At 48.4% G+C, this 12,327-nt stretch overlaps 1 protein-coding gene across 1 annotated transcript in view; it reads right to left on the bottom strand.

The window, feature by feature from the left end:
- The window catches only part of FGF5 (fibroblast growth factor 5), a 29,107-nt gene extending 22,371 nt beyond the window's left edge, over positions 1-6,736 (bottom strand). The window contains exon 1 of the mRNA XM_032796844.1: positions 6,415-6,736. Within this exon, the coding sequence (XP_032652735.1) occupies positions 6,415-6,736 (322 nt within the window). The remainder of the gene's footprint in view (positions 1-6,414) is intronic.
- Between the last annotated feature and the right edge of the window lie 5,591 nt (positions 6,737-12,327).

Raw genomic sequence — 12,327 nt, 5'->3', positions numbered from 1 at the left:
TCCTTGATGAAGAATTCTGCAGATGAGCTTCAATCACTCAAAATATCCCTTTGGCCAGGAGTCTCTCAGATGCTCTCCGATATTGCAGCTTGTGTGATGAAGCTTCAGTTATGGGTAAGGCTACATTTATGTCACAGAGGTCATGGAATTCAGCAAATCCGTGACTTCCAGAGACCTCCATGACATTCTCTGCTTCAGCCCCAGGGGCTGCAGAACTGGAGCTGGCAGCCAGCGGGGCCCTGGCAGAGTTCCAGCGACAGGCAACAGCAGTGACAGGTAACAGGGGGCCCCCTGCAAGATTCCAGGGACAGGTGACAGACTCCTGAGGGGGCCTCCTCAGGGTTCCAGCGATGGGTGACAGCCTCATACAGGGGAGGGTGATGTGTCGGGTGAGTGGCTGGGGGTATCCCCTTTTCTCTTTGGGAAATATGGCCACCCTGCAGCTCCCAGCCACCATTGGCGGAGGGCCTCTCCTCCCCCCAAGCTTCCAGCTGCCACAGGCAGAGGGTGAACCCCACAGCTTCTAGCCACCACCATGGTGAGGGAAACCACGGAGCCACAGCAGCAAAAGTCACAGACAGGTCACGGCTTCTGTGAATTTTTGTTTATTGCCTGTGACTTGTCCGTGACTTTTCCTAAAAATAACCATGACAAAATCTTAGCCTTATTTGTCGGTACAGGGCAAGAGAACATGTTCCAAGTCTTAATGAAAACATTTTAAAGATGATCCTATCTAAGTAAGGAGCAACAGAACAAACAAGGCTGAACTTTAGAGAATACTATTCGCAGTCGGTATATTATGTCCAGTGAAGGAAATGAGAGATTCTATTTGTCTAAGCATCAGTGTGAGATATATTGCAGGGGCTATAGAGAGGTTGTATATGTATGTATGTATGGGTCAAACACTGACACTGGTTCCCTTTTCCACCTGTGCAGGAGAGGATTGCAGAGGAAGAGTGGGCGATGACAGGAAAGAGAAGGATTCACACTTCTGCATGCTCCCTGCCACACACAAGAGCCTGGAGAAGCAACTTGGCCACCAGGCTGGTGGGTCTGTGAATCAAGAGAAGAGCAGCCGGTTTTCCATGTGGCTATCCACATGGAGTTAATGCTGATCTTGGCAGCATTAATTTCCACTCTGCACCTGCACCCCTCTTAGTGATTTTGCGCAACTGTAGGCAGGACAGCCAATGGCAGCATGACTCCTGGAGTACCTATGTTCCCAGGAGGACAGGAAGGTTGGAGAGAACAGTGGACAGATTGCTCCTCCGCTGGCTGAATGCTTCTTTCCCCACTGATTCTGAGAATCAATGGGTTCAGATGCCTGACTTTCCCAGCCACGTCCTCTGGAATCCCCAACACTGTCTCCTTAAGAGGTGCCAAGTATCAGAGGGGTAGCCGTGTTAGTCTGGATCTGTAAAAGCAGCAAAGAGTCCTGTGGCACCTTATAGACTAACCGACGTTTTGGAGCATGAGCTTTTGTGGGTGAATACATGCATCCGACGAAGTGGGTATTTACCCACGAAAGCTCATGCTCCAAAACATCGGTTAGTCTATAAGGTGCCACAGGACTCTTTGCTGCTTCCTCAAGAGGTGCATTAGCTGGAAACTCTATGAGTTGAAACAGAGACCTAATAACTTCAGCCAACCGCAGATCCACACACCAATGCCTGGAAAAGATTAAAGGGACAGAATCTAGTATAAGTTTGGCTTTCCTGGTCATGCATACAACCTTCAAGGTTTTGTGACTGAGCCTCAAAAATAGCGAAGTGGAGCCCTCTGTAAGGTGCAATAACTTTAAAAAAATGTGATGAGTTAAGGACAGAATATGAGATGTTATCACAGTTTTAGTACAGTTCTGCTATTAATTAGTGCAAAATTATTATTTCTTTTAGGAAGAATTACACTGAATGTGGATAGAAAGTGAGGCAATCAGCTATGCCCAGGTGCAGCCCTGTGCCTGAATAGAACTGATTGCATGATTAGGGCCTAAATTATTTACTATGGACCAGATTCTGTAAGTGCTCTTCTAGCAGAACTCCCACTTGAATCAACCAGCATTCCACATCCAGAGGTGGTGCAGAACCACACCCTATGTTTTTAATGTTCTTTTTAAAGCACCACCAGCTCTTTCTGCCATTTTGATTTCCAATAATAGGACTATTGTGCAGTAATAGTAAGATCTGAACAGTAGTCAAAGCCAGTAACAGCAAGACAGGAGCTCCTCTAGGAGGAGATGAGTATTCGCATTTCTCCTGAGTTTTAGGTTTAAACAAAAGTATCGTGTTGCTTCACTCAAACAATACAAAACATAAAAAAGGAAAGAATGACAAAGTTATAAGTAGGAAGTTAGGAAAGACAGGACAAAACGTTACGCATCTGTTCAGACTCTAAGTGGTAGTATGGTCTAGTGGTCCGAGCATGGAAATAGATGTTAGGAACTCCTAAAGTCTAATAGTGACTGCCACTGGCTTGTGATGTAGGTGTCGGTGAGTCATCTGGGGTGTGATGTTCAAAAGTGTTGTTTCCATTTCCTTCAGTGGGAGCCGAGCTAAGCCAGTGCAGCGCTTTTTGAAAATCTCACGCTTGTAGCTTCATTTTCTGAGTTCCTGAGCACTCACAATTGCCAGTGACTTCCACTGGAGTTGCTCAGCTATTAAACTTACCACCTCAATTTTCTCAGATCTAACATGAAGCTAATAATATTTGCTTCATCACATGGCTGCTTGGAGGATTAATTAGTTGAAATGGGGCTCTGTTCTGAAAAGTGACTATAAAGATGACATTGAAGGGTTCCAGGCTTGTTATTTCCATATCAGATGTGTACTGTTTACTATTAAAATGATGTTTTCTCTTACTACCAGCCTTGCACATGGAATCAAAAATCAAACTGGTTTCTCCCTCTTGTGCACAATCATCTGTAATAGAGGTTCTGGCAGCAAAATTCTTCCCTCACTGATACCTGTGCAGCCAAGTTGTCTTCCAGTTCTGCCTCTGGTGACAAGTGTTTAACACCATTGCTTTCACTGGGGTTGCATAGCTGTAATTGACTGGAACCTAAAGCACAATTCTGTTGGTAATGCACTTGTAGAAGTAGAACACAATTCCTGTTGTCCAAGGCTAACAAGTAGTACACACTTATTTTTGTGGAGTAATCATTTGTTACGATTTTGAATACTGGATGAGAGCAGATCTGTTGAGTAAGGTAATATTTTACCTAGTCAATTTTTTTTTTAAAAAAAGGACATTTTGAATACCCTGTAGTCCTTTACATTTTCAAAGCACTATCTACATTCACTTGGTATTACTAAATCCTATATTATCTAGTTTCTTCTTTAGTGATATGGATGAAGGAATAAACAGTGGGTTTATGAAAATAACAGATGAAATTGGGTGAAACTGTGGCGACAGGGGAGATAATAATCCCAAGAGACATAAAAGATTCCTCTTGGGAAAAGGTAAAGGGTTACAGCTGAGGGGAAAGAATCCAAACTAGGCAATCATTTGGAGAGAGACATAAAATGAAATCAAGAAACTGAAAAATTTAGAATGAGTAACAGCAAATAAATGCTGACCATAAAACCTATTAGACTGTAGGAAAGTCTCAGGAAAAGTGATGGGAGCCCCATTGCGTGACAGATTTTAAAACAAGGCTTAGTTGAGTATTATTCAGACATGGACAACAGATGAAAACGCTGCATTATCAGGAAATAAATTAACTCCCGTGGGTGGCCTTTTCAAACGCGGTCCGCCATGCCTTAACTCTACTCCCATTGAAATCAAGGGACGTTTCACCAGTGATTTCCGTGGGAGCAGTTAAGCTAACACTGAGCTATTTTAAATATCCTACCCAGTCGTCATAGACCGTTTTCTTCTTTGTGGGTCAAATTCTGAGCCAACTGACACCTTCCTGCACGCCCCCTTGTTTCAATAGGCTGGTAAAGGGGCGGGGTGACTCTCCAGCTGTTCTGCGGGGCTCACTCCGATTATACACCCTTTCTCCCCAGGGTCTGCTCCCTCCTCCTTTCAAACTTGCTTTGCCAGAGCTTTTCACCGCGGGGAGCCCTGGCTTAGATCTAAAACTCTGGGGTCTCTCCAGGCTACCAGGAGCCTCTGTCGGTGTGTTGGTGGCTGGGGAACAGGGGGCAGAGACAGGGGATACCTGGCTGGGCCCAGTGGCAATAGGGCGAGGGATAGCACAGGCTGAGCTAGCGTAAGGCAGACAGCTGGGTGGGTGAGTGGGTGCTTTCGTGGGGAGAGGACGGAGCTCCCTTCCTCCTAGCCACCATCAGCACGCGTCCCCCTGCTCCAGCCCAGCAGCCCGAGGCACCGCTCCATTTGGAAGAGCCTTGAGCCCAAACAAAACTGCACTGGGCGGACTCTGTCCCTGGCTTCCTACAAGGGTTGCACCTGTCCGGGGCCGTGTCAGCTTCAACCGCCCCAACCTCACAGCGGCTCCCGACCCAGCGATCGCAAGCTCGCTCCACCCTTGGGCCCGGGGCCAGGCCCGATCCTTCCGCAGCTGAAACCCGGGGGCTCGCGGTCACCCGGGGCTCTCCGATGGCTGAGCTCTCAAGTTACCGCCGGGTAACGCTGCATTATTCACAGAGGCACCGGGCGGGCTCCCCCAGTCCTGTCCTCCTGCTGCATTTCCTCGGCTCTGGCTCCTTGCATCCCGCTGCCCCGGCCGCTCGCAGAGCAGTTGCAATCATTACTGCCCCAAGCTCCCTGCGACTCCCTGTCCCGGGGGGAGCAACCTGCTGGGAGAGCAGAAGGCCTGAAGGATCAGGCCATGCAGACTGCGTGCTAGTAACCAGTGCAAACAGCCATGGAGTCCCGAGCTGAGGGACATGGACATCACCGAGAGCCATCGAGTCTCATCTGACGTACGGCCCCGTCACCTGTTCCCACGGCTTGCATCTAAATTATAGCGACGGCGTCTTAACTCTTTATAGTCCGCAACTAGCCACATTCACACCCATATCATCTAGTCCCAGGGTCTGTCTGAATTATAACCACACCATCTATATTCCAGAGTCCGAGGCCAGAAGGGATCAGTGTGATCATCTGGCCTGATCTCTTGCATAACACAGACCTGAGAATATTTTATATAAACACACATAATCTATGTATATTTATAGCCACCTAATATATATTTAATCTAATTTATATCCATGCAATATATGTGTGTGTGTGTGTCTGTGTGAGAAGATAGATTAGATGAAGCTATGGAATTAAAATTTGCACTTATAAAACACACACACATATACAGTAGCAACAGTAGAATAAACCTTCCTGGTTGGCTACACGAGTAAGTTCTTCCCCACAGAGGCAAAGAGGCTCAGGCCCGACCCATCACTTCATACAGTCAACGGTTTATCTCAATGATTTCCAGGGGAACTGTATCCGGCCTCTGCGCAGCAGATCCATAATTACCGAGTAAAAATGAATGAAATGAGACGCACTGCGGTAGCAAAGGTAAAAAACGTTAAGCATAGAGTGAAACAGGGAAATGAACCCCAAGCTTACTTGTTCAAGGCTAGTTGCAGGGCCAGATCCTGTGCCTTTACTCACAGTATAGATCACTGACCGTATCCGCCTGGAGCAACGTACTCGTTGAGGATGAGAAATTAGGGTGAAATCCATTACATTGTTTTTTTTAAATAGTACTTATAGTTCTGCCCAGCTTTGCAACATGACACACAAACCTTATTGCATGCAAATAGCGTTATGAACGCGATGCCCCAATAGTTCAAATACACGGTTTTGCTTCTCTCTATTGCCTGGCCTTTCTCTGAACTTTTCTTATAACTCTTTCACACACACACACTTTCCCACACAGGAAAGGGCACACGCGCACATACACACACACACACACACACACACACACTTTCCCTCTCAGAAAAGCGCGCTCGCACGCACACACATTACTGCTATCACAAGGTAATTGCACTTAGCCTCTCTCTAGCGTACTCGCATCATCGTTAGTTAGAAACATTCAACCTGGTTTAAATTACCGTCACTGCTGGTATTTGTCCCATCAAATAGTTGTATGTTTACAACTTCTTCTAATTACCATTTATTTGATGCAGATTTGTGTTGCTTTGCTTAATCTCTAGCCCGGAATGCAAAAAAAAAAAAAAAGGCCAGGAAAGACCCCCCCAGCTCGGGGAAGTAGACAATCTGGTATGTTGTTTACCGTTGCTCGCTCCAGTTGCGGGGCTCGGGTTTATCTGATCTTTAGGAAGCCATAAAGGTAGAACATGGCCTCTGCCCCCAGCCAGCCCAAACCACTCTATAGATCGGGGCTGCTGCACACAAAGGAGGGGATTGCGAATCCTATCCAAGACCCAGGCGCCGGGTGGTGCTTTCGGTTCCCCAGTGGCCCGTCCCAGGACAGAGAACTGAACTTACTTAAGAGATTGGCTTCATGGGAGCCGTTGACTTTGCCATCCGGGTGGATCTGCAGATGGAAGCCAATGCCCACCCTGCAATAGAGGCTGCCCGTCCTGCGTCCGGATGGGCTCCACTGGAAGCTGCTTCTCTCCGGCCCGTCTCCTTGGGCTCCCGAGGAGGAGGAGGAGTGGGGGGAGGAAGGTGATGAAGCGGAAGAGGTGTTGCGGGTGCTGCTGGCACCGGCCGCCTGCCGGCCTTGCGCTCCGGGGGGCAGTTGCGCCAGGGCGCTGGTGAGGATCAGGTGGCTGAGGGAGAGGAGGCAGCGGAAGGACAAGCTCATTCTTCCAGCCGGGAGGGTGCCCAGCGCATCTTGCGAGCCAGGCTCCTGCTCTGTGTGCGCCGCGGCATGGGCTAGTTGCGCTGAGAAGGCATAGCCCCCCTCGCTGCAGCGCGCGAGGGAGATCCGAGCGCAGCGCTGGCACCGAGATATTTATAACCCGGGTGATCTCACTGGTCGGTGCACGCCTGGAGCCGAAAGGAGGCTCTCTCCTCCATCCGCCGCTTCCCGGCTGCGGGTTTGGGGGAGCCCCGCGCGGCCCCACGAGGAAGAGGCGAAGGGCGGAGGGAAAGCAGCACCCATGGGCCCAGGGGAGGTGCGGATCGCATCAGAGGCCCGGCTGCGCCAGCGGCTCTTTACGCGCCAGCGGGCTAATTCCTATCCAAGGGCAAAGGCTGCAAATAATTCATAACGGGGACTGCAAAATGGGCTCCCCGGAGAGGCGGCGGCGGATTGGGTCGCTGCCATAGGGCTGGGGGGCGGAGAGGGGGGATTCATTCCCCTCCCCCCCCTTAAAGATGCCGGCTCGGATTTGAAGCGCCGGCCCCAGATGATTCCCAGAGACCCGCGGCGGTCTCGTGGGGGTCCCGTGGGGCTTTGCCGATGCTCGGGCGGGCTGTGCATTAGGGACCCAAGGGAAATCTTGCTCTGGCGGGCGAAGCTCTGCCAAGCTGCCAGGGGAGGGGGTTTGAATGGGAGGGGGGCTAACTTCGGAATTGGGAGTGGTTTGCAAAAGGCAAAGGGCACTTAGATACGCCACTAGTGCGTCTCCCGGGGGAAAGTGCTCCTCGCTCACCTTCGGCGTCACAGATCCGTGCAAGTGGTTATTCAGCGCGTGCCCATCCGGAAAGGCAGGCGTCCAGGCATCTCCCACGGGCGTGCATGGCACACAGCACCGCTCCGGTGCGTGGCCTGGTCCCACTGCCCCTTGGCAGCAGGCATGTGGGAGCTGTCTCTCCCTGCGGCTTTGCTGTCCCAGGGATCACACTGAATGATTGATGACAATGCGCACACTGGATTCAACCTTAAGAAACCTGAGAATAGCGTGCTTCTCTGTATGCAACGTCCGCCTGTCATCTACCGGAGAAATATACCTTCCTGGCAAGCTGGGAACGGGCTCTGCTGCCTGGAAACATGCTGAAAGTTTGAAGTCGTAGTTCTGAGCCATTATTCCTCTGGCATGGTACCGTGAAGGGCATGCTCCTGACGGATAACGCCAATGCACAGAAGCCAGGGCTGATACTCAGATACGGCCTGATGAATTATTAAGCACGCATTTAAAGCTGCCCATTTCCATAAAGAAAAGCACATAAAAGACATACCGATATTCTAGAGCTGAAATGCTCCTGTTGGCAGAGCACTTGACGTAAACCAAGCTATAAAAAGACATTCCTGTACTTGCAAAGCGCCAAAGCTGCTGTCGGAAAGCGGGGGGGGGGGGGGGGGAAGAATACATGTGTGTCTGTTTGTGGGTAGCTAGAGAAAAAGAGAAACCCAGTCCTGCACTCACGGATATCAGTGGACATTTCAGTGTGAAATAATGCAGGATCCGAACCTTCTTGAGAGTTTGGGGTGAGGAACGTGGCATGGTATAGATGTTCAGGTATAAATTATTCGATATGAATGATAGATACATATATGTATATTGAAATTAAATATAAATACTATATAGATATATACACACACCAAGAGAGATGTATGAGGGCATATATATGTGTGTGTGTGTGTATATATATATTTATATATATATGTATGTATGTATATATATATATATACCGACACCCATAAATTATTTCACATAAAGTATAGATAGATTAAAATAAAATATAAATAGTATATATGTATGGTGTGTGTATGTATATATAATATATACAGATATATGTATATATAATATGTGTGTATATATACACACACAATATATATGCCTACATACATAACACACACACCCGTCTACAAAATTAACCCCCTAGAAAAAAGTCTGCTTTTTCCCATTGCAGGCTGTTTCAGATTTTGTGTCCTTCTGAACAACAGGTATGGTCTGAATATTACGGCTTTAAGCAGCTCAGAAAGGCTCATGCAAATAAAATAAACACACAGTTCCTTGCCATGCAAGTATGCCCCCGGGAGGAGTTTTCTCCTGTCTGTTTTTTATGCAGCGCTTGAAAGGGGTTTTTGTACAATCGATCCAGGAACGTGTAACCACCACCACCCCCCGCCCAGGATTGCTTCAGGTGTGTTTATTAACTGGAATCAAGGCCCATGGTCTGGAGAAGGGCCAGGACCAGCCGTCTTGTAAGGCAGAGTCGTTTAGTTTCTTCTCTTCTCACCTCCCTGATTTTAAGTCAGCTAATGTTACACCTGAATTAGTCCTAGAGGCCCCGATCCGAAATCTTGACCCAGGCCAGTCTCCCATCGACTGCAGCCGGAGTTTTGCCTAAGTAAGGACTGCAAGATCAAGTCCTCCGTATCTTGCAGCGCGTTCTGCAAGCCCTGGCCAACTACTCGACTGAGGACTGCGAGATGGGGCCCATTGACCAAGGTTAGCGTTGTCTGTCGCGGGAGCTCCTGCTTACAGACACACCAGGTGTCACAAGCCAGCAGACTGAAGCTTGGATTAGTTCCATAACCCCTCCCAGCCCCCAGTGGAGCCAATGGGATCGTTATCTTCGATTTTTATGGGGCCCAGAGTGCCACCCTTCAGGCTTTCCTAGCAGTGACACAATGACAAGCCAAAGTTTTGCAAAGTCTTATTTCCCCTTGGGAAGGGCAAAGGGAAACCCAGACACTTCCATTCCCACAGTTCACATGCAGCACACGTCAGTGCAAACTAAATTCATTCCCTGCGTGGTCTGCTTTTCAAACAAGTAAACAAGCTGGATGTGCAGGGGTAAGTAAATCAGACCCATTTGTGAATGGGCCCTCTTGAATCCTATTTTGCAACAATGAATCTGGTGCAAAGAACAGAAGTTCCTTTTGAAAAGCCAGATCAGGTAAAGAGCGCTTTGGAAGGTGATTTTTCAGCGCCGTATTAACTTTTTGATAACACAACTATCGTGCTTGCAAGTGGTGGCAAAATAACTGTGAAACCTCCAAACAAAAACAGCCTTAAATAAATGAAATACATGCAAAATAAGTCTGTAAATGGCCTATTCTTCACCCACAGCATGTCGTTACGTGCATATATACTCATACTACACTTTCTCTGTAGCAATACAATGACACAGGTAATAACCAATTTTCCTGTTAAAATTGCAGCTCTGACATTTTTAAAACCCACATATTACATTTCAAATTCCTGTAGAGAGATCAGAGTTAAAATGTGTCCATTTCGGCATAATCAAGGCTTGAGAAGTTCAGAATTGGAGTTAGTTATAATGTAACTTTAAGCACAAAGCATTTGTACATTTCCTGGTCACACTTTCCAATTTTATTATTACTTAAACCTATTAATTGCTTTGAAATGAAAACTAGGAATACAATTCAATTCTTTCAAAAATTATTCTATAGATCCCCCTAAAGATAATGTTGATCTCAACCCGGAACTGTGTTAAACAAGTGTCTACAAATTAGAACTTCATTGGAATATAAAAGCAGCATTGGAAATGCATTCCTGAAAAGATGAAAGAATTAACCTGCACGGGCAGTTTTCTCAACCTGAAAGATTAAAAATGTAAAAGAATATTAGCAGCTGCAAAACAAACACCTTACTATTACCGCTATTGGATCAATGAACTGCCATTATTCTCATCCGGAATGTTTCCCAGTCTATGTTTAACATGCCTCTGTTTGCCCATCTCGAGCACTGAGAACGGAAGTCACGATCAAATCACCCTTGGGAGGTGATCCACACCAACCAGTTACCTTCAGCTTCTCACTGGGATAAACCAGACCTCGTTCGCCCCCGTCTCGGCTGAGCTGGTGCAGGACGCCCCGATCCAACCGCCCCCCGACCCCGAAGTACCGCTGACCCCAAAGAGCCGATTCACAAGCACTCCTCGCGCTTCCAAATTCGCATGGCGATGTGTGTCTCGGCCCTACTGGAGCTGGGAGGTCTTCTGAATCCGGCCCGCCTCTAACGGGAACCAGAACGGGAAAGAAGCGGCGGCTGGGGGCGGGGGGGCGGTCCAGCCCGATGCTTGGGATGCATCAGTGTGGCAGCAGCAGCAGCAGCAGCCATGGGCATAAGGGCACCCACCCAGGGGAGGGAGAATTCTGACACAAGGAGGGGGGAGCCGAACGCATTTGGAGGGATAGCTAAATCCAGGCTAGAGACACCCTAGTGATTCCTGGGGGGATTCCCCATGTGCCTCCCCCCCCCCACCAGCCAGCCACGCCGGTCGGTGCCTTGCAGCGTTGGGGGGCGGGGGTTATTCCAGGGAGCGGAGGGAATAATAATCGGTGCTGGGCCCGTGGGAGGCATCATGCGGTGCCCGCGCACACCCAGCCAGAGAGCTGTCACTAAAGCAGAGGGGTAACATCACCCCCTCCCATATACAGGGAAGGTGCTTGCTGTGCATTCACCAGAATACACGTCAAGCTCTTTTTAAAGTAGCCCCGGAGCCAGATTCTCCCCTGGTGTAAATTAGCTAGTCCCACTTGCGTTAATGGCCGATCTTCGCCGGCTGAGAATTTGGATCGATGTCTCTAAGTAGCCCAGTAGTAACTGACCATCTAGATTCTTTGGGAGAGGGCAAAGGGGTTATTGTCTGTAGGGGGTGACGTGGAATGATAGTATTTCACAAGGTGCTCTTGGGTCCATTCCGACAAATATTGATAACGTCTGGATTCACACCACACCCGAGACATGTCCCCATTGGTTAGAAAACGTCTCTGGACTTTTTCCACTGTTTCCTTTTCCCAAATCCGTGTTTGTTATCTCTGGAGAAAGACAGTTTGACGCTGCATGTAATGAAACAAGAATATTTTCATTGCCCTCCAGTTAACTTCAAAATCTCCACTTTTGTTCCCGGTAAAGTCATTAGTGAAATCCTAGTTCCAAAGTCAATGGGAAATTTGCCATCGACTTGACTGGGCCCAGGATGTCAATTTCGCCCTACCACACAACTGTGTTGAACTTTTCCTAATAAGCAGATTTTAGTAAGAGAAAAGATTCCGTGAGTCTCCTCCTGCGCTCAGGCACCCTCCGGATTTATACCGCGCCTTTAAGCTTTTCTCCCACGGGGTCCTTCAGCTCTCACTGAAATTAACTGATAGGTTCCTATAGACTTCGGTGGGAACCGGAGCGGGGCCACCACGGTCCCTAGGGTGACTTAAGCCAGAGGTGGTTTGGTCCCAGCCAGCGGGCTCCCTTTAAAGCCAAGGGGCGCAGGATCGAGCCCTCCCCCCATCCCAACTCATTGTTAGGGACACCTGTCATTGGTTTTATAAACTGTTGGCCTGACATCAGCGCTGCTAGGACCATAGGAAAGTCTCGCGGACCGTGTGATTTCTAACGCCACGCACAGAAAGCTGGGGAGACGCTGTCGCTGCGTCCTGACATTTTCAAACGAGAAAAGTCCCCCGCTCTCCAAATCCCTTTGTTAGATCGGCCTTTTAAAAGGCAGCCATCCAATACTCAGGAAATATTATCTGCT

This window comes from Chelonoidis abingdonii, chromosome 5, assembly GCF_003597395.2.
Source record: "Chelonoidis abingdonii isolate Lonesome George chromosome 5, CheloAbing_2.0, whole genome shotgun sequence".
NCBI lineage: Eukaryota > Metazoa > Chordata > Testudines > Testudinidae > Chelonoidis > Chelonoidis abingdonii.
The sequence above is the reverse complement of the archived record's forward strand: the minus strand, read 5'-3'. Positions and strand labels throughout refer to the sequence as shown.